The sequence below is a fragment of the Neodiprion virginianus genome, chromosome 4, assembly GCF_021901495.1.
Source record: "Neodiprion virginianus isolate iyNeoVirg1 chromosome 4, iyNeoVirg1.1, whole genome shotgun sequence".
In the NCBI taxonomy this organism is placed as follows: Eukaryota; Metazoa; Arthropoda; class Insecta; order Hymenoptera; family Diprionidae; genus Neodiprion; species Neodiprion virginianus.
This window is the reverse complement of record NC_060880.1, coordinates 25,331,469-25,349,953: the sequence shown is the minus strand read 5'-3', so window position 1 is coordinate 25,349,953 and position 18,485 is coordinate 25,331,469. Positions and strand designations below refer to the sequence as shown.

The 18,485-nt window shown below is 36.0% G+C and overlaps 4 protein-coding genes across 15 annotated transcripts in view; 1 reads left to right on the top strand and 3 right to left on the bottom strand.

Moving 5' to 3' along the window:
* Nucleotides 1-18,485, top strand: part of LOC124302558 (heparan-sulfate 6-O-sulfotransferase 2) — a 44,718-nt gene that overhangs the window by 5,379 nt on the left and 20,854 nt on the right. For 3 of the 10 annotated variants that reach the window (XR_006907727.1, XR_006907728.1, XM_046758842.1), the window contains exons 4-5: nt 7,570-7,668; nt 17,979-18,106. Coding sequence is in view for 7 of the 10 variants with exons in the window: in XM_046758842.1 (XP_046614798.1) it covers nt 7,570-7,668; nt 17,979-18,104 (225 nt within the window). In the remaining 3 variants the exon portion in view is untranslated. Of the gene's footprint in view, nt 1-161; nt 1,011-1,051; nt 3,332-7,569; nt 7,669-7,867; nt 8,362-17,978; nt 18,381-18,485 lie in introns of those variants that run through there. The other 7 variants (XM_046758843.1, XM_046758841.1, XM_046758845.1 and 4 more) reach the window with 7 other exon arrangements.
* On the bottom strand, nt 3,999-7,606 carry LOC124302560 (SPRY domain-containing protein 7). Of its 2 annotated transcripts, XR_006907730.1 has the most exons (5): nt 7,292-7,606; nt 6,373-6,650; nt 6,167-6,269; nt 5,818-6,033; nt 3,999-4,713 (listed from the first exon to the last, which is right to left on the bottom strand). XR_006907730.1 is itself a non-coding variant. In XM_046758847.1 (4 exons), the coding sequence occupies exons 1-4, from the start codon at nt 7,392-7,394 to the stop codon at nt 5,936-5,938; spliced, it is 582 nt and encodes a 193-aa protein (XP_046614803.1). In that variant the 5' UTR covers nt 7,395-7,606; the 3' UTR covers nt 3,999-5,935. The 2 variants fall into 2 exon arrangements, 1 of the variants encoding a protein (XP_046614803.1); XM_046758847.1 differs by having other exon boundaries at nt 3,999-6,033.
* Nucleotides 8,408-10,452, bottom strand: LOC124302562 (60S ribosomal protein L35a). 2 transcript variants are annotated; one of them, XM_046758852.1, is made up of 4 exons: nt 10,429-10,452; nt 9,590-9,843; nt 8,826-8,984; nt 8,408-8,483 (listed from the first exon to the last, which is right to left on the bottom strand). In XM_046758852.1, exons 2-4 carry the CDS (start codon nt 9,839-9,841, stop codon nt 8,460-8,462), a joined length of 435 nt encoding a protein of 144 aa, XP_046614808.1. In that variant the 5' UTR covers nt 9,842-9,843; nt 10,429-10,452; the 3' UTR covers nt 8,408-8,459. The 2 variants fall into 2 exon arrangements, with proteins under 2 accessions (XP_046614808.1, XP_046614807.1); XM_046758851.1 differs by having other exon boundaries at nt 10,356-10,435.
* LOC124302557 (probable hydroxyacid-oxoacid transhydrogenase, mitochondrial) lies at nt 11,201-16,353 on the bottom strand. The gene is made up of 5 exons (XM_046758839.1): nt 16,081-16,353; nt 14,220-14,331; nt 12,763-13,656; nt 11,693-11,974; nt 11,201-11,393 (listed from the first exon to the last, which is right to left on the bottom strand). Exons 1-5 carry the CDS (start codon nt 16,131-16,133, stop codon nt 11,310-11,312), a joined length of 1,425 nt encoding a protein of 474 aa, XP_046614795.1. The 5' UTR covers nt 16,134-16,353; the 3' UTR covers nt 11,201-11,309.

The following is an 18,485-nucleotide window of genomic DNA, read 5'->3' as shown; positions in this document are numbered from 1 at the left end:
AACAACAGTTGTCTATGAAATTCATTGACGAATATCTTGAAATTGTGTCTTCTCCAAATAGAGACGTGTCTGAAATTCTCTTTCATTAATTCATGCCAACAGTTTTATCCTAGTGATAATTTATGCACTAATGGTTTTAAAAATATCTTACCGTTTCCTAGAATTCAGGCCATGAAAACATCTTGTACTTGTGTCGGTGAAAAGGAGCAAAGATGATCGATTGTTTATGTTTGACCACTAAAAACAAATCTGATCAATAACTGAGTTTCAATCGGACCGAAATTTGAGCTTATATTGTTGTGTTAAACGGTTTCCCGAGTGAAATCATTAAAATATTATGAAACTGAAATCGGTTTTATTATCTTTTAGCATCTATATAGAATTTCGGTAATTTCTGTTCACTTTCATAGTCCCTTAACTTTAGTAAATAGCGGCATAACAGCTTGAGTAATTATTACAAGAGACACATTATCTTGCAAACTACCCACTGTGCCAGGCTTCAAATTGATGTTTATCTATTCTTGTCCCTGTTCAAGAATAATGGCCGTAATATAAATATTTATGAGAAACCTTCTGACGCCATGTGTGTCCCATTCCTGCCTTATTCCTCTTATCCAGCCTACCATTCAATTGTTTATTTGGCTTTTTGGTCCACGTTTTCACCCGTTTCTCTTCAACCCGGTAAAACTTATGGTCTTTGTATACTTGGATACTTCAATATCAATGTGCACTTGACTTCTAATTCCTACTTGATCTTAGCGAAATCAATTCTAATTCTGAAGTGACAAGTGTATGATAGTGAATTAACAAGAGCACACTCGAAGAACAAGTAACAGATACACTTCCTCGGCGCAATTTAATAATACAGAAGCAATAAAGATTTCGTATTTGTGTTTTAATTGTACGTATAATACACGCATGCACGCGCGCACACACACACACAACCACGATAGATGTGAATCCATTTTGTAAAATGGAATGCAGAGACGGTTTCCGTTTAACTCGTAATGAATTTTGCAAATATTCGATATTGGCTTTTATCGTTCTTTAGGTTGGCCAGTATTCATTTGAGGAAACATTTGGCATGCGATTTGCAGTAGCGTTTAAACAACACAACGCAACACTAAGTGCGGCGACAAGGGCGACGCTAAGTAAAGAACAGCTTGATGCTGTCGAGCGGCTTAACGGGCTGGACCTGAAGCTGTATAAATTTGCAAAGACTCATATGTCCCAACGTTTCGCAATGATTAGGGATCGTGATCCACATTTCGTTGAAAGGTTTAAACATTTGGGCGAGTTGTTGTCGCGACCAAGTGTTACAGAGTTCAACTGGGATTCTGTTATTGAAGATACAACAGATAACGACTAGTATTAATGTAAATAAGATAACATTTCAATATGTTTCCCTATCATTGTCTGAGCAATTTATGCTGTTCGGTTGATTATCCAGTGATTACGAAATAGTGCACTTAATTACACTAAATGAAGAGTGCTAATTAATCTGAAGTGTAACTGGCGAAATTATGAGCGCAGAATTGGTTTACTTACAGGAATATCTGTGATTTTACCAGGTGCACACATTTCTTTTGTTTTCCAAATTTTACCTCTACCGTATTAGAGAGTTCTTTATAAAGTTTATCTTTATAATCAAGACTCGAAAGAATGTGCATTGAGTGCCACTGATAAAGCTACCAACACTCCGCTTTTTTTTTTTTTTTTAAAGCTTTCGTTACAGCTTATGTTCGACAATACTGTGTTCATAAACCATATAATATTCTTTTATGCAGCTATTTTGAACTTGACATAATTAACTAGTGTCAAATGACTATAAAAACACTTTATGCGGTGTAAATTTCACGACTGTTTAATTTGTTCCGCATTGACGAGCCTTAACGGGTGGGAAGTTAGTATATTTAAATAAGGCCGGTATACACTTGTAATTAAAAATACGAGTTGTTTTTCATTTGGTCAATTAGTAAGTACAATGAAGCATTCGAAAATCGTAAAAATACACGATACAAATAATAAGAAAAGGTTCTACCGAAATTTCGTGCAATTTTCTTTACTTTCGAACAAACTGTAAAAGCAATTATTTAATGTCCTTAAAATTAGGTTTTCGTCAAATCTTTATCTGAGGCTTGGAATATGAAAGAGAAAAGAACATTTCAAATATTAGATTTTCACAATCAGCTTATTTAGTTATATGCAAGGATCGGAGATTCGATGCCGGTAGGAAGTCATTTGTACAGTTTTATGGAGATCTCAAATTAGTATGCAACCCACAGTGACTAACAGGAAGGTTGAAACATAAAAACTTGAGCCTGACTAGATTTCAGGATCATTGTATTCAATGTGATCATCATATCCTTTTTTTTCTTTTTGTTTCTTTCTTCAACATGTTAAATAGAAATCATATATAGAGATGACATTTTATTTTGTAAATATATATTAAGATTGTATATTTTTAAATAAATAAGTTGCATTACTGTTTCGAACAAGGCAGTATTAGGTTTAATAGAGAGGGTCTCGAGCGCTCAGGCTATCTATGATAAGTTATTCATGCTTTATCGCATTTTCAGAAATGTTCACTGGTTTTATTTTCTATCTTTTATTACTTTTTCTATGGTACGATTTAATACCGAAAACTTGCACACGCGTTTCTCCATATCAAATTCAGCACAGTTACGAAAGTATAAATTTTCTACCACAGAGTAGAAAGCACAAGTGAAATTCATAAATAATATGTATTTAAGTTTTATTATTCCAAAGAGATTGTACATATTGATATCTTCATATGTGAGTGTTCTAAAATGCGATAACACGATGTAACATTTATGCACATATGTATTTAGGTTCAACATTTTTCTGTGTAGATTATTATTTGCTGATAAATTCTTCACAATACGGACTACTATTATTAAAGTATCAGTCACCGTTCATCCAAGATAATTGGATGTAGATTAAACTTTGAAAAGGAATGCAAAAATCAGTTTAAAGCGAATGTCCACAGATTGGAGGTAATACTATACATATATAGCGTTACGTCGGAATTCGCGTATCGTTCATATCATTACGCTTTCATTTTAGGTAAGGGTAAGCCGAAATAGTGATAAATGTAACTAAAAACTGAGTAATTAATTTGTATCATGCGTACGCATTTTGTCTTGAGTTGTATATAAGAATTAACGACCTGTGAATTGTCAGTATCCTTAAAATATGTAGATAAAAACGGTTGATTATTATAGTTTCGAGGATTGTTTCATTTCAATCAATTTTATAATAATTCGCATGTATAGGCTAGTACATTACGTAAAAATGTTGAACTTTCAAACAGTATTTAATTTCAAGATATTTTCCGCTCGTATCTATTGAATTTGAATGCAAATCAAAAATGAAAGTGAGTTGTCTAGAATAGTAGTAACGAACGTTGTAAGTGCAATAAGACTCGCTGGGTTACCACAATAATAGTTATCTCATATGCCAACCAGTCATGAAACATATAATATGTAATATAATTAATAAGATAATGTCCTAAGGAAACCGTTTCTCAAAAATACTTTAGGCTTTTAATATTATGCCTTATTTAAAGAACAAACAAAATATATATATATATATATATATATATATATATATATACATATACATACATATGTATATATATATTCTATAATAGAAAAGTTGTTATTAAAGTCAAGTACTTTTATGTTGCAGCTATATTCTAATTAAATATGTTAGCCAAGTCTTTATTTTATTTCAATTTATACGTAATAAGTTGAGTTTTTTTTTTTATTTACCTTATGTACGTGTGATATTAAACTTGTCTTCGTATGTCTTCCAAATAACGTTTCAATTTATACCTATAACTTGGCTATACCTATTACGAAACTTTATCAGAGTAATACCATAATACGAAGTTTAATAACTACTTTTCTAACAAAAATCCGAAAGTAAAGTAAACAGAAATACGAAGGTATGGTAGACATTTTTAGTTTAAATAATTTCATATGGCAATTGTATAGCGCACCATAAATAACAATAAGCAAATGTAATATTAAGGACCAAAGATACACACTTACGTCTTTGCAAGCTTTATCAAAGGAAAAGCTTTCTCAAAGCTTGCAACACCAGCAATAATAAGAGACGTAGTTTTTATACCTATATCATCACAAAGTAAATTTTGCATACGATTTGGGTTAAGAAGGGAAAGGAAAATCACCAGAAGGACAATAGGAAAAGAAAATAGGTATCGTAAAGAGTTTTATCATATGTCAGATGTGTCGTTTTAATCGGCTAGAATCAAGGGTCTTGTACAGAATATATACAGCTTGTGATCAAAATTTATTTTACACTAATTCAAGTGGAATATTTTCCAAGTAAAATTTTTTTCAATTATGTACTGTTTCGTTACATTCGCTACACTGAATATCATTTTCAACTTAGCTATCAGCAAAGGCAAAACATTGATTTGCTTTTTTACAAGTATTTTTAGTAATTTTTGTAACAAAATGTTCGGAGCCTCGACATCTGGGTAATAATTAAACCGTGTCAGTATTGACTGGACACGAAAGTGAAGTTGTAAATTGTAAAAACACCATCCGTAACTGCACAGCGTCGTTCAATGATATCTATTCAAAATCGTGCCATATCATTCTGTGTTTTGTATGTACGTTGCATAATACCTGTAGCTTGCGAGAAAGCATTTGGGTAGTCGAGCTAGAAGTATATCACAAAAAAAAAATCGGTTTGTACCAGTGTTTAAATAAGCAAATATCAGTTGTCCTATAATAATTGAAGCTTTCAATTATAATCGTTACAACTTTGTGATGAATTGAAAAAATTTTTTTTACATATTTTGTAAACGAGGCAAATTTCTAAAACAATTCTTAAAACTGCATAACATTTATGAAGCACATGAAAAAGAATATCAAAATCAAAATATTTTTTTCTAAATGTTTTACTTCTTATTGTGAATACAAAGAAAATAATAATAATTAATTAAATAACAAATGAAATGCATCATTAACATAAGCTAGATACTTGAATGAAATAATTATCTGAATATAATTTGAATAATTCTATTTTGTTCAACTCTAGGTTTATGATACGATAAAAAGTGTTCCTAGTGCATTTGTCGACGTAACGCTTCGAACATTATCATCATTATCGAGCATTGTAGAACGTAATAACGACGCATAATTATCTATATCATAAATCAGATCATCACTACAAGAGATTTAGTCAACGAATAAACCATGACGTTCGTCTAATGGAGCGAATAACAGGCCTAATGCCTTTCGTACCTTGTTTCAGCCAGTGTACATATTATACCATTAGTCATTAAGGATTCGAAGAAATATATAATAATAAGGATTGAACGATACTATATAATTATATATAAACAAAACTAGGCTCATAAATGATCTAATCAATTATTAATTATGTAAACCTTCTAATAAAACCTGAAAATTCTGTTAACCATTTTTATAGCATTTACGGGGCTCGGGATAAATTTTCCATAATCCGTTTTACTGAGATTTATAATTAAACGGGCATCGTTTATTTCGTGACATCATCTCATCAGGTTTTTTTCTTGTTTTTATGTACAATACAAAAAACAAACATTATATATTTGCTATCTCAAAAACTGCAGCTTCCAGATCAAAGATAGATTTCAATAAACTCTTCCTTCTTTTAACGATTATTGAAAGTAAATATTTAATCACTGTATTCAGATATAATTTTAACTCATATTATTATGCTAATTGTTTATTATATTACATCGATAAATGCAGTATCATTAAAATATTTCACACTCACAGCCGTTGTGTGTCAACTTTGATCAGAAAATACTGTGTGAGCGTAGTTGGGTTAGTTTCTCTTCTTATTATTGAAATGCTTTCTGTGTGTTTTTTTAATAGCCCGCTGAACACATATGCTAGAGCAATGATTGCTCCAGCATTATTTTTTCAAACCCATTTGGTGGCGGGTATATGAAATCATCCAATATTATATCTAAAATAGCTCCGTCGTCGACTGAAAAGGAAAATTTTCAATAGTCATTACAGTTCACAATAGAAAATCTAGAATAAGAAATTGCGATTTTAAATTATCCATGTCCTCAAATCATTCAAATATTAACATAAGAGACCCAAACTTGTTTTCGTACCATAGAGGATGGGATATGTGGTTACTTTTATTCCTGTAATAGGAACATCCAGGAGCTTTCCATTCAAATAGAAGTTCAATTCTATATGATCATAGGAAATGCCCTGTAAATAAAATATGAACAATTATTAACATTTCGAAATTTAAATTACCGTGGTAACTAATACTAATTTCATATAACAACGGTAGGTGAAACATATAACTAACAATTATGTCGCCCTCCTGAGCGATGTTCTGGACCTTGTGCAATTCCTCTGAATTATGACGTATTATGCCATCTGAATTCAAGGCCCAACTTTCCTGATCACTTCCCCCTACGGTAGTATTCAGTTCCGTAGAACGCGTTGCTAAACCAACCGCCCAAACTCCGCCTTGCTGGATTTTCACCTCGAAGTAACTTTTGCTCTGTGCCAAAGGTGCATTCGTCAGAGCTGCGCCTCGCCCACATACTCTCAGACCATTCTTTACAATCACAACCTCGTGACCTGTAAAGTATAGATATAATTTCTTGATACAATTAATTAGAGAGGCATGTAGAACAAATTTTTTTGTGTAATTTTCCAACATTTGCTGGAAATTTGGTTGTGCTTCTAGATATTTTATTATATTGAGGTGTTGCAAAGAAATTAATATCATCTTTATCACCCTTCAAGTCTTCTGATTCTAACATAAAATTAAATACTCTAGAAATTGAATCAAATTGAGCATTTCTAAAATTCCAGCATTGCAGTTTCAAATGCATTCGTTTTGAAGGAAAATTAATGTTTGCCAATTTGTAAATTTCAGATTATTCTGTTAAAATCAGTTCATTTCAAGTTACTTATACAACTTGAAGTAATGCATTACTTTTAACATTTCCTATTACATTCTAATATTATACAAAACTCTCGTATGGAATCAAAGTATGAATTACAAAATTTTCTCCGTCAACATGTTTTCTCTGAGATATATCAAAATTTTAAACGAACTTATATTATGGAAAAATATTGATGCCATTGTGAAATCTTGAGGTTAGGGTTATCGTAAGATACAGTCAATTGTTATGAGAACGAAGGGCAGTCGAGGTGAATTTGTTGGCAGAATTTGAAAGAGATAATCAATTGAGAAGAAAGAAAAAGCAAATTACCCATATGAGAAGTGTCTAGGGTGATAGGGTTCGGTTCCCTTTTTGGCATTTGCGTTGTCGACAGGCCGAGGCCGTCGAAGCAGTTTCTCAAACAGCAAAACATCGTCTCATTCGGTTGCAGTCACCCTATCTAAACTTCAAAATTCATTATCTCACCGCGCCACACTTTCGTCAACAAATGGCAATCAAAACGAAAATAGCTCACACCACGCATAAACTGTTCGTAATTGTCCGGCAACACACAATTTTACATGTATCTTTTGATTTAACTGTCACGGAGCAGACGGCATCTCGGCCGTATTACAATGATGACAGATCGTAAAATTGGACGCGCCGCCGCTTCGCTTTATGGAGGTACATGGATAGGAGTACAAAAGGTATAGGTGCTCATACATTCATACATGCGTACATACATACGTACGTACAAAGAGCGTACGTACATACTAGAGGACTGCTACTGAAAAACGAAAGATATAAAAGTTTTTCTTTCTCTGTCTAATGACGTATTTGGTTTATTTCGGTTACTGCGCATGCGCTAGTAGAGCGAGTAAGGCGGTGGTCCTACATATATTTCAGTGAGTCGCACACACGGCGTTGACTGAGAATCACTCGGAGCCTATTTTCACTTCTGCGGGCAAGTCGCTTTCACAAAACCGCCTAAGCCATACTTAGATTCTTTTTCGCTAGAGGCGCTGATCGTCACCGAAACTGACAATGAATGAACGCTCGCGTTGGATTTGAAAACGGATTTCTGGTGTGTGCGTATCGATTCATTTCTCCGTAAGGCACCGTTGACTGGTGTTAAATAAATACTTGTTACGGTAATAACCACAAATTCTTTACGGATTCGCGGCAACGTGTAAACAATTAAAATCATTCATCTGTTCAAAAAATTGCTAGGTTATCGGCTTAACGAAATATTATTTCTAATGTTGTTTTTATACTCATCCCAATTTCAATATTGATCTGTTAATCAGTTTTTTACAATATTTGAGAAAGACGAATCTAACGTTAGATAACATCATCATAAGAGATAGTAGAAATCAATTTCCCAAAATGACTTTTTGTGCTATGCTTACATGCATTAGAATTTGTTGGAAGGATGTAAAATTCACATTTTGGTACCAAAATGGATTTTATTTATTTGTTTATATTGTACAGAAGATTTTTACACTCGACTCGGGTACAGCATCTGAAAATAAATTAAAGAGTTCAATTTACAGGCATGTCAATGAAAAAAAGCTTATTGATTTATGAATATTTAAAGTTTCGGCTCACATATGTTTTATATGAAACAATAATTTTATAGATTAAAATCACAAGACACATTATTAAGATGTGCAGAATTGCTTGTTTGTAGATTGCATTTGAAAATGAACCTCATATTTTTTAGAAAAATCGGCCACAAATTGTCAGCATTTTTTTAACTATTGCCAAGTAATCTATTTTGATTATTGGTATTTAAATGTTGTCAACGGATCGAAAATTCAATTCATTGTTGGAACTTTTGCGATATTACAGTACATGTACGTACAATCCTAATGCGGTGTCCCATAGCCTTGGCAGGTAAATTCCTCTTGAACTTGGCGCGAACAGATCCGCTAGTTCCATGGGGACGGGTAACCTTTCCCCAAATAGCACGCACCTTAGACTTCTTAGTAGTTTTACCGGGAACAGGGGTCTTGTTCTTGGCCTGAAAACAATCGTGATTCGTGATAATTTAAATTTATCTACTACTATTGTGTCAAATTAAATAATGTGACTGTGCCGGAAGAATATATACGGTGGTGTAAAAAAGTAATTCGTTGTGAAATGAAGCTGATTTGGAAGATGTACTTGGGGATCTTAGAAGGAGGTAAGAGTAATTTTACAAGCTACATAAAGTGTTTTTCTTTTGTAATTGCCGTGCCGATTAGAATCAAAATGTCTTAAAGATTTTATTACAACAAATCACGTTTTTGTAGTAATATTGTTAAACCAGATTGAACTCAAGTTTCTAATTTGTGCAATTAAGTTTTTCCAATGCAAAATATGGATCTGAATTTAAAGAATTGGAGCTTTTCAGCAGATCTTGAAACAGCATAGTGATATCACTTTCTCTTTGTGTTTTCATAATTGAATTTACTTTTAGTATAAGACACGGTTTGATTAAAACTGATCATATTATCAACATTATGGGGTATAAAGCTTCAAGCATATAAATTCGTTTTGTTGACAAATGTACATAAGGTGCTGGTTTCATACTCCAAATACGCAAAATTCCTAAAGAATAAAGTAACAATCAACGAGTCAATTTACCTTGTATACATAGACGCAGCGTTTACCAATGTAAAAGTCTGAATCAGGCTTGACACGAGCGCCTTCGATTCTCAGTAGAGCCGTGTGTTCATGTTGGTTACGGAGTCCACGCCTGTAGCCAGTGAAGATAGCTTTAGCATAGAGACGTCCATGCCGCTTGAAAGGTCGCTTTTTAAGAGGGACTGGTTCAGCAGCCTTCTCTTTTGGCTTTTTTGCCACTTTGGGCTTTGCTTTTGCTGCTGCGTCTGCCATATCTGTAAAAATGTAACAATGTTATCCACTAAAAGCAGAACTACGAGTTTGTACTCGGACTTATTCCCTACACAATTAATATTCTATGAAAGACTTTAAACAGTTGTATTTTGCCGAGTAATCAGATATGGTCAACCTCGAATTATCGAAGCAGAGTCGACGTGAAGTTGTATTATATCTCTTAAAACCGAGGATCTAACAAGTGCAAAGTGAAGATTTTGAGGTTAGGCGACCAGCCTCGGCTTCTAAATACGTGTAAATACAAGTTTTAGGTTTGTCGCAATGAATTTGCTCGAAAAGTGAACTTAGTCGAATACAAAAGACCATGTCACTCTCAGTTATCGACGGTATTTATTGTTAAAAACAGCAACATGCTTTTGTTGTCAACTGTGGCGTTTGATCATACAAGACAGCCCGGAAATATCCGTTTCAATCCACCCGAAATACGTGAAATCTAAACCCGCTTATAATCGAAAGAAATCACGAAGGGGTTTATTCACGAATCTTCACTTACATTTAAACTATTTTACAGTTAGTTAAGATTATTTTTAACGTTAAATACGGGAATCAGGAGGTGCGGAACGTACCGGATGTGTAACGCGGATAAAAAGAAACAGGAAGTCAGATCCCTCTGGTGGTGAACTCTTGCAATGTATCCAGCTACGTGAAACCACTCTCTTTCTTACCGACAGTTCAGAAATATTTTTCACGCGGCTATTCGAACTAGTGACGCGAATACGTTGCTGGATTTGATTGCGATTCTATTTCCGACTTATTCTCAACTTGACAAACTTTCGCTTATCATGCTATTCAATTACACCAGACGTGAAAAATATCTTATCATTATCACAATAATGAAACCATGTAAGGCTTGGTTCAAAGCGAATGAATTAGAGAAGTTGTAGAGCGCTGTGATAGGGCGCGTTAAATATAGTGTTATAAACATAGATTGGAGGTGAAAAAAGAATTATTCTCGATGAGAAATATATTATCAAATGTAATTTTTCCAATTTTCTTGATTTTATCTTAACTTTTAGTCAAACTGATTCTTCGAAAATTTATTAGTCAGACTTTATTGTAAATTTATAGGATGAGTTATGATTATTGTTGAATTTTCATGGTTCAGCATTTAGCTTTTCCACTAGTTTTTTTAACATTCATTTTCATTTTACATTTTTCTGAACACAACCCGAAGGCTCTTTTCAACATATATTTGAAATGATTTAGACAAATTTCACAGAGGGTTTATCCTTGACAGTTACTAAATTTTTTAAAAACGACAGTAACGAAGTATAATCCATCTTTCATGATGACATGCGACAAGATCAATTGATGAGAACATAAATTCAGTAATCGATGTTTGAAAATATAAAATATTTTATTTATTCACAAAACATAACAGTCAAATTATTCCATTTTAACAATTTATACATCGTATTATTTACAAGTATCAGCGAAGAATTTGTGATTAATATATCTTGAACGAATTTTCGAATAGTTGAGCCAAGTCTTCTTCTGATTGTTCACGTGGTGCCAATTTCGTGATGCGATGCTACAACGAAAAAAATCAGCCGTGTTAGACTCATTGTTTCGCTGCTACATTGCATTATCGTAAAATACTAAACCCGTTTTATAACTTCTAGGTATTGTACCTGGGAGTGGACATATATATTACCTCAGAGATAAAAGTAATTCATGCAAATTGTTCAATAAAGTTTCTTTCAGGTATAACATCGAAATTATTCAAAAGTGAATTTCACTGTTTAAAATTTTCACGTCTTTTGTTTAAAAATGTGTTTTGCAAAAATTCTAGCCAGTAATGGATTTATATAATTTTTTTGCAATGATTACCTGGGGTAGTGTGCCTTGCACCATTCTCGGTATATCGTCTTTGAGAAAACCGAGTTCTTCGAGTCCGTTTTCGACTTTCATGACTCGCATGTACTCTCGCACCGTGTCTGCGAGTATTTGCCCAGCATCCTCCTTCTTCGCGTTTGTCACGTCAGTTCCCAAGAGTTGCGCGGCCTCCAAGTGCCTGTCTGGACAAGATTGTCCGGTGAACGCGAATACTGCTGGGGCCGAAATTACGACCGAAAGACCGTGCGGGATGATCGGATGATCTTTGGTGTATCCCTGTGAATAATATAATAAATTAATAAGAACGTTTGTGCACCTTGGCAACTAATTTTCTTCGATTTGAATCAATGATTTGAAGAAGAAAGAAACATAATTGTTAGTTTTTCAAATGAAACCAACAATTAACTTGAAACGCTATGACAATCTAATCATTTTAACGTGAGAAGATTATTATCTCTTTAATTAAAGCATTCAATGAGTATAATAATTCGTTGGTAATCTGTACAATTGAAAATAAGGTCGGTAATTCATTGTGTAAAATCCTCATTCATACCTCTGATACTGTTCAAGAGTTTTGAAGATTGGGTTGTTATTTTAGATAGAGAAAAGAATGGTAAGATAATTCAATGACTTGAAATTTTTACTGCGATTAGAGAATGTTGCGAATAGGAAACGAAAGCGTAGTACTTGTATCAAAATTAGTGTTTCGATAAAATTATAAAAGATGAATATGATAATACGGAAACTTTTGAAAGACATATGATCGAAACTTTTGCAAAAGCCTTTCGCAGTTTACCGCGAAATTATTTTCACAATCAGTGGAATGGGAACAACATATTCTTTGTTAGAACAAAAAATTCGTTAGTGCGAAGCCCTTTGCTATAATTCGACATATATAATATAATATCGACAATATTTGCCATCGACAAAAATACGTTACGTGAGACTTGGTAGAAATTTTTTTTTCACCTGCACCTTGATTCGTATAACCGACCACTAAAATTGACCAAAATCATCAACCGCTATAAAACTTTGACCAAAAATGCAAATGTCGGTCGGCTTACCTCTGGCTGAAATTTTCTAACATTGCCACTGATGGCGTATGACAATCCATGGCAAAGGTGAACCCCGGCATTGCCGAACCCTACGCCAGCCATGGTACTAGCCAAGTGCATACTGCTCCGGGCTTCGACGTCATCCGGGTTGTAAACGGCCCTTTTGAAGAACTTCTGCATGACCTGAAGGGCGTAGCGAGCCCAGACGTCACTGACGGGATTCTGGCCCTGATAAGCGGGCCTGAGAATGGGATTCGTGGGGCAGGGCGTTCGTTCGGTGTAATGGATCGCGGTGAAGGACTCGAGAGCGTGGCAGAGCACGTCGAATCCGGAGTAGGCGCAGACCCGTTCGGGTAAGGTCAGGGTGTGCAGGGGGTCGATCATCCCCATAGTCGGCCTTATGGCCCTGTTCGCAATTCCCGTCTTGGCCTTGAGCGGTCTGTAATCAAAGATGGAGACGCCGGTGGTCTCGGACCCGGTGCCGGATGTCGTCGGTACTGCAATCAGGGGCTTCAGGGTAACCCGAACCGGGTTCCCCTTGCCGATCGGCGCATTCACGTAGTCCAGAAACTCGGCCTCTGGGTCCGAGGCGTAGAGATTGGCGGCCTTACACGTATCGATCACCGATCCACCACCGACCGCGATGTACGCGTCGTACTTCCCCGCCTTAGCGAACTTCGTGGCGTCCTGGATACTCTCCTCGGTTGGTTCCACTCTGACCTTGTCATAGAGGTCAAAACTTACACCGTGTTTCGCCAGACTGTCCAGCGCAGCTTTTACTGGCGACAGGCTGATCAAGTTCGAGTCCGTCATCAGGCACACCCGCTTTGCACCTAGGTTTTGCATGTCCATTCCGAGCTCTCGCGTCACTCCGAGACCGTATCTTATCGTCGAGCAAGCCATCTGTAAGCATGTTCAAATTTTCTCAAGATTCTAGTATTGCTATCTGGAGATCATAGCGTGACCAAAAGTGACATACGATGTGAAAATTTCACGACTAAGGTAAAATGGAAAGTCAATTTCTTGAAATGGTGTATAACAGGTGAAAATGTGAAACGATCTTCCTGAAGAGTATCATGCATGCAAATCCAAGAGAACATCTGAAGCCTGACCAGTTTAAAACAAACAATGAAATGATCGATATTGATACTTGCTACTTATGTAGCGGTAGATCGATCTTCTGGAGCAACCAATTGAGAATCTAGATTGACACGAGGTACAAAATTGCTTTCATAAATTTTCTTGATCGTATTGCGTCGAGTAATAATAATCTTCAAGGTATATCCATTAAAATCTTAACTAGTTAGTGTTTCTGTTTTTCCCTGTCTTATTGATTATTAGTGCACTATGTATTATCGGTGCGATAGCCTGATCGACGTATTACGTGATACTATTCTATATGCGTGGACTCTCGAGTTTGCAGCACCAATCGGTGATTGCTTGCTATTGGGGATCTGCATACGCACCTCAAATGCGTATTCCTTCGAAGGAGCAGTAGTGGAAGTCGTGCTCTGGAGACTTCCAAGGTTGTGTTGTACTCCATATCCTCCTGGGTTTGCGTGAGCGGGGCACTTGCATCTGTGCGAAACATTTGACAATGATCAGAACTATGATCAAATACTCTAATGGGAATCAGTGCTTTTCTCAGCACACATCCTTTAAACTCTATACGTACATAAAGTATATGATACATGCATGACCATTCAAAGTTGGTTAATACATATGTATTATCCGATGGCTCGAGCACTTGCGTAACTCATGTACATTTCACATTACATCATTACAGACAGTAACCAGCCGTATCTGTTTATTATACGGCAGTAACTTGCCTTATGCGCTACTCAGCTAATTATGGAACTTTATTCTCTCTATTGGTAACACCAGCTGTTGAACTACATAATCGTTCGGTGGATAATAATCTCAGCCCTGTAATATATTGAAAATTCGTTTGATGATTACTATTTTCGAAACAGGTAATCGCAGTTGCAAAGGTAATCGTAGTCCCGAATTTTGCAGCATGCAGAATGCATATTGGACTCGGTAGGAATGGATGTAGGTATTGAGAATTACTGGGACAATGCCATCTTATTCCTAAACAAGTAGGGGGTCATTACCAAAATACCCTTGGAAGACGTTAGCATTACTCAAACTGAAGCGTTACCAAAATTTTCAAACGTTCCAACCGATACGTAATTCTGCCATCGTCGAATTCTAATTTATAAACGATATCTCTGAGTACTACACAGTACAATCATACGTAATTTTTTTACTCTTTACCTTATCAGGCATTCATATTTATCAGAGCATATCAAGCCAATTCTTCAACAATTCCGTATACTTGGAACTCCGTGTGCAATACTGATTGGTGATCTGGTATGGCTAGTATCGAAGTATTATTAGCGTGACGCACATGCCTGTGTACGTTCAATAACAATCATGACCTGAAAGAGGTCCGTTCTGGCATTTGAATATAATATGTACCGCGGCTCAAGTGTTGGTCAAGCCACCGCAACAACGATGAAGTGCTGATGACACAAACAGAAATAGGCTTCAATTCTAAAGGTTCAATGTTTGGATCGCTAAGATTTTGTTCCAGTATTCCAAACATGTTATCTAGGAAGAAAAATTTTTGTCTAATACCGCATGGCTTTCGTATAGTTTCAGATACTATTGCATAGCAGTTTTGTTGTTGGATAATCTCTTCGTTGTTATTTATCCTCGCGAAGAAATGATGTGAATTTAGAAAACGAAAAGAGACAGTCTGTTAAAACCTTCTTTGTGCAAAAAGCTTAATTACAAAGGAAAGAAATTCGCTTGGACTACGTGATTGGTGGTCACTCATGGGTGAAAGAAATGTGTAATATTGAAAAAAAAAATTTAATCACGTTCGGAAATTGTTCAATTAATCGGTTTGTGAGAGAAATGATCCAAGATGCCATGGTTATGGTCACACAGACTGCATTATTTGACTACAATCGAGTGTGAACTAAAATAACCAATGATGTGAATAAAGTCCGGTCTGTTTCGATTTTGTCAAACTAAGTATAATCCAGAGCTTGGTCCATAACAAATATTCGACGCCGCGACTCATTGTCAGTGTGAAGTGGGGGATGAACATGGAAGGAGTTAAGAAATAGCACGATGCGCAGCCGTTGGTACCGGGCAGTTTACACCGTGAGCCTTTACTGTATCTCGAATACGTTTGACATGTATGCGTGGCGTACAAGATGCGATTGACCATTCGACAAGTGGTACAAGATAAAATGACCACCGTCAACTTGTCAGAGGTTCGAGACTTCTCAGGTACGATTTTATACGATCACTTACGATTGAGAAGAGATGACTTGCAATAGATCCACGACGCGCCTTCTTCGCAGCATTTTATCCGTATTTAAACTAGCAAGTCTAATAGCTCGTAAGTACCTCGATCAGGTCAGATGTAACTTCCGTGAAAACCGGAAATGGGCAGGAGGCGACACCGGGTAAACGTACTGCGGGTACTTGGAAACGAGGGCAAGATCTAACCGACTCCAACTTCGAGGTTACTAAACCAGTTGGCTAAAGAAACTTTTGTCACCGAGCCTAGTATGAACTGGAGGGAGCACCGCGGCAATGGCGCCATGCGGATAGAGGTTTGTCCTCGAAAGAGCGAGAGAGATAATGGCCATTGGTATTTTTGTCACTCTCTAACGGGGTCGCGACGTACGTGATAAGCGGTGTTTGTGTTGGTATCAACGCAGAAAGAGGTACCTAACATCTAACTCTCTCATTCTCTACGCTGATAGGGCACTCCCACTCTGCCAATACACCAGATGCCACTGTCCATCGGTGCAGCCGGTTGTTTCGCCAGATTTGCCATCTCCGCGAGTTCGCCATGTTACACGACGATGGGAGCGACGAGCACCTGTGGGGCCTGGTAAAACCAGTTTCATGATTGTACAATGCGAGATACATGCAACTGTTTTTCGTTAAGGAACAAAAAAAAAAAACAGGTATAATTATTCCATCGCGCCCAGGTTCTGGGTCTCACATCTGTAGCCCTACCATTACCGCATCGCCAACTCGTATAATGCCATCTCATATACTTATTTTTAATCTCTTGAGACGATAGCACGCGGAATCTTGTTTACGGCAATAGCTTCTACGGTACGGCGCTGATGTTGAGATAACGTATCCGAAAAATTCTCCTATACCATGTTTTGGCATGATGACGTACTGATCGTATCTCACATGTGTTCGCGCTACGCGTTTTTCTTGGCATTTATGAATTTTTTTCACCGTTTATCAAGAGGGAATTACGAAATTTTCATTCCAGCGGATAACAGTATAACAAGTTGCACAGAGTTTATAAATGTATACATTATAATCGTAACTATCTATAAAAGTCGTTAGTTTTTTTTCATCTTTTTATTCAATCGTCGCAGCTGACGTTGAATGCAATCAAAGAATACCGCTGACTTGTGATATATGCTGCAACGTCGCAGAAATCAGACAGTGTTAGGAAAGAGTTACAACTACTTTGCCTTTGCGGGTAATTGTTTGCTGAATTTATACCCTAGAGTCAGCACAGTCGTACTAGGATTTTCGAAACACATGTGCATGACTGACTGACATGCAGGTGCAATCTTGAGTAGGTTCTATCAAACTTGGTTTCAAAATCGTTTCCACAAATTCTCCGAAGCTTATGCAAGATTACACGTGACGTATACCTAATGGAGACACCTTTAAAATCTATATTGACTGCACTTCGAAAAGCGATTCGGTGTATTTTTCGTTATCGTTATAGAGACTGTTATATTTTTCTGAGCGTTACAGCTGGCTTCATGTTTTCTTGACGTCGTGTTATTGTAGGTGTGTAGAATGTTGATCTAAAATTAATTAAAGAACACATTTTCGTTAGTCCTTGAGTTTGCTAGGTTCTTTCGATGTGTGACTTGTTTGCACCTTATCTGATAATTTTAATTCAATTTGAGGTAAACTATCATCAATTTTGTCGAGGACGTATGTATTTGTGTTACTTGCCATTCTCGAGCAAAAGTGGTTTGCCGTTGTAATTCTAAATTCCATGTCATATTTAAGTTTGTTAAACAAAAATTATAATTATATTTGGACAAGTCTTACGTGTAGAGTAGGTGCGTTGCACATTTGTTTTGTCTTATATTTTTGTAATATACAAAAGTGAATCATGATAAAAGTAAATAACTAATCCAAAAATGACATTGCAGCTCAAATTTCATGCCTCTCTGGGAACTGCCCTACTTTTGAAGGAACGTCTTATCGCGCCCATCTGTATGGAGAGTGAATCGATGAAACCGTCATACGAATCCGTCACACGAGTTCAATGCAATTAGAGGTATGAAAATTTTTTATTATTTCACTCAACCATTAGCATCCATCGATGTATTCCACTTGACATAAATTAAATATAAAAATATAAAAACGGCCAAGAAGTTCGTTCTACTTTGCGTCCCGCGACGGCCACACACGTTTTTTATATTATAACAGCAGTTAACATTATTTCCAATTTTTTTTTTCACGTCCCAATTAGCATGACATATTTAGTCAGTTGCATTGAAAAATTACTGGAAAAATTAATACAATATTTTACTTATGCAGCCATATATCGGGTATCGAAATATTTGTTTTAACAACACTGAACAACAAGAAATAACAAGAAGGGGGTAAATAAATATTTGGCAAGAATATTTCTTCCATTGAGTCTTTGAGGATAG

Coding starts and splice junctions, on each gene's coding strand:
- LOC124302560 (XM_046758847.1), bottom strand. CDS start 7,394: ATGTTTTGCTGTTTGAGAAACTGCTTCGACGGCCTCGGCCTGTCGACA. Junction 6,651..7,291: donor CCTAGACACTTCTCATATGG/GTAATTTGCTTT, acceptor TATACTTTACAG/GTCACGAGGTTGTGATTGTA. Junction 6,270..6,372: donor CTCAGGAGGGCGACATAATT/GTTAGTTATATG, acceptor TTTTATTTACAG/GGCATTTCCTATGATCATAT.
- LOC124302562 (XM_046758852.1), bottom strand. CDS start 9,841: ATGGCAGACGCAGCAGCAAAAGCAAAGCCCAAAGTGGCAAAAAAGCCA. Junction 8,985..9,589: donor GCTGCGTCTATGTATACAAG/GTAAATTGACTC, acceptor GATTGTTTTCAG/GCCAAGAACAAGACCCCTGT. Junction 8,484..8,825: donor TGGGACACCGCATTAGGATT/GTACGTACATGT, acceptor ATTTATTTTCAG/ATGCTGTACCCGAGTCGAGT.
- LOC124302557 (XM_046758839.1), bottom strand. CDS start 16,133: ATGCTGCGAAGAAGGCGCGTCGTGGATCTATTGCAAGTCATCTCTTCT. Junction 14,332..16,080: donor CAAGTCATCTCTTCTCAATC/GTAAGTGATCGT, acceptor TGTTTCGCACAG/ATGCAAGTGCCCCGCTCACG. Junction 13,657..14,219: donor CGAAGGAATACGCATTTGAG/GTGCGTATGCAG, acceptor ACATGCTTACAG/ATGGCTTGCTCGACGATAAG.